Below are 2,454 nucleotides of genomic sequence, written 5' to 3' on the forward strand. Positions count from 1 at the left end.
AGCTACAACGCGGCGCCCTGTGGCCGTCTGCGCCGCCGCCTTTGGCTCACTATGGAGAACCCCGGCTACTCGCTGCCCAGCAAGCTCTTCAGCTGCGTCTCCATAGGCGTGGTGCTCGCCTCCATCGCTGCCATGTGCATCCACAGCCTGCCCGAGTACCAGGCCCGAGAGGCGGCGGCCGCCGTGGCTGCGGTGGCCGCAGGCCGCAGCGCCGAAGATGTGCGCGATGACCCGGTGCTGCGACGCCTGGAGTACTTCTGCATCGCCTGGTTCAGCTTCGAGGTGTCGTCGCGCCTTCTGCTGGCGCCCAGCACACGCAATTTCTTCTGCCACCCTCTCAACCTCATCGACATCGTGTCTGTGCTGCCCTTCTATCTCACGCTGCTGGCCGGCATGGCGTTGGGTGACAGAGGCGGCGGGGGCGGCGAGGAGATCGGCGACCTGAGCAAGGTGGTGCAGGTGTTCCGCCTTATGCGCATTTTCCGCGTGCTCAAGTTGGCCCGCCACTCCACAGGGCTGCGCTCGCTGGGCGCCACACTCAAGGTAGGGCCTCTGAGGCCGGGTTGGGGTAAGGGGGAGGTGGGTGTAGCTATTGGGCAGGTTAGCAGATGAACTTACAAGCCTGCCACATGCAGGCACACACTGAACTGAGGCCTTTGTGCCAGGCACAGGGCTAGAGGCCAGGTGTACATTTCACATTATCTAACCTTCTGAACAGCCCTGTAAGGAAGGGCTTTTTGTTATATCTATTTCCCAGGAAGAAAACTGAAGCATAGCTTTGCTATGTGTGAAGCATAGCTTTGCTATGTGTGAAGCATACCTTTGTCTTTCTTTTCCAAAACAAAAACAAATCTATTTCCCAGGAAGAAAACTGAAGCATAGCTTTGCTATGTGTGAAGCATACCTTTGTCTTTCTTTTCCAAAACAAAAACAAACAAACAAAAAACCAGACAAACAAAATACAAGACAAAGGTCACTTTTGATAAATCTGTCAAACATGAAATAATACTTAGCACAAAAATATACAAAGCAGAATGCTAACTGGCTTCTCCACTATAGCCCTTCTTCTGGCATCATCAGGGAGCACAAATAGTCATAGGTCACTCTTAATAGGCTAAGTCTAGGAATAGCCCTGGAGCTAACACTTACAGAGCACTAATTCTGTGCCAATTTCACATCCATTATCAATTTAGTCCTTAGGACAACTTCCTCAGGAAGATGCTATTATTTATTCTCTTCCCGTAGATGAAGAACCTGAGGTTGGAGGGCTGGCTTTTTAAAGCCTGGTTGCTCTTTATTGAGAACTGTCTTTGTGCCAGGTGCTGTCCTGGGGGTGGATTACTGCCCTGGCAAGCTTACACTCCAGCGAGTGGAATTAGCCTGGTTTAGGGAGGGAGGTGATGTGAACGGCTTGTACCAAGGCCTGGAGAGAGAACGGGATGACTACTGGGAAGGGGGACACGCAGGAAAGGGGGTGCCAAGAGATGAGGTTGAAGAAGTTAGTGGGACAGGGTACTGAAAGGCCATGAACTCTTGGCCCACGATTTTGGACTTTATCTCAGGGGTATGGGGGAGCTTAAAGGACTTTAAGCATCTGCAAGTATTAATGTCACTACTTTGCAGATGTGGAAACTGAGGCTCCAAGAGGTGACAGGACTTGTCAGGGTTTCCTCAGTAAGTAAGTGGCAGAGCCAGAGAAGAACCTAGCTGTGCCTGGCTCCAGCACCTCCTGTTGTTTCTCCTAAAGCTCCAGGTAACGCTGTTAAAGATCCATAGAAAATGCTCAAAGATTCTCCCATCCATGGCTTAGTAAAGCCTCTTGCATGTCCTTGTGGCAAGGCAGCCAGGATACTATAAGCCAGTAGGTGACCAGGGCAGAATCCTAGGGCACTGAGCAGATACAGGGAAGCCCATTAGCCAGACCCCCTGAGCTCAGCATCTGTCCAGGGAAGATCTCTCTGCCCCAGAGTACTGCCTTGTCTCCACCATGCAGAGAGCCAGGGCCTGATGATACTAGCTTTGTCTGCAAAGAGGGAGGTTAATCAGGGCTGCCAGGGTCCCAAATACAGATGTAAGATACTCCCGGAGCCTTGCTACTCAAAGTGAGGCCCCTGGCGAGCAGCAGCTTTCTCATCACCTGGAAGCTTGCTAGAAATGCAGAATCTTTCGCCTGACCTACTCAGTTGGGTTCTGCCTTTTAAACATGATTCTTGCATGATTCCTCCACATACTACAGCTTGAGAGGCCCTGCTCTAGGCTAGGGGTTCTCAGCCTTGAGCTATTGACATTTGGGGCCAGATCATTCTTTGTTATGGGGGGCTGTCCAGTGCATTGTAGGGTGTTTAGCAGTATTTGTGGCCTTTACTCACTAGATGACAGTAGCACACCTGTCCCAGTTGTAACAACCAAAAATGGCTCCAGACATTGCCAAAGGTCCCTTGGGGGGGGGGGGGG

At 51.7% G+C, this 2,454-nt stretch overlaps 1 protein-coding gene across 1 annotated transcript in view; it reads left to right on the forward strand.

Moving 5' to 3' along the window:
* KCNS1 (potassium voltage-gated channel, delayed-rectifier, subfamily S, member 1) overlaps positions 1-2,454 on the forward strand; it is a gene marked incomplete at its 5' end in the record, with an annotated part of 5,819 nt that overhangs the window by 2,081 nt on the left and 1,284 nt on the right. The window contains one exon of the mRNA XM_008594804.1: positions 3-543. Within this exon, the coding sequence (XP_008593026.1) occupies positions 3-543 (541 nt within the window). The remainder of the gene's footprint in view (positions 1-2; positions 544-2,454) is intronic.

Source organism: Galeopterus variegatus, unplaced genomic scaffold (assembly GCF_000696425.1).
Source record: "Galeopterus variegatus unplaced genomic scaffold, G_variegatus-3.0.2 Scaffold11599, whole genome shotgun sequence".
Classification (NCBI taxonomy): Eukaryota; Metazoa; Chordata; class Mammalia; order Dermoptera; family Cynocephalidae; genus Galeopterus; species Galeopterus variegatus.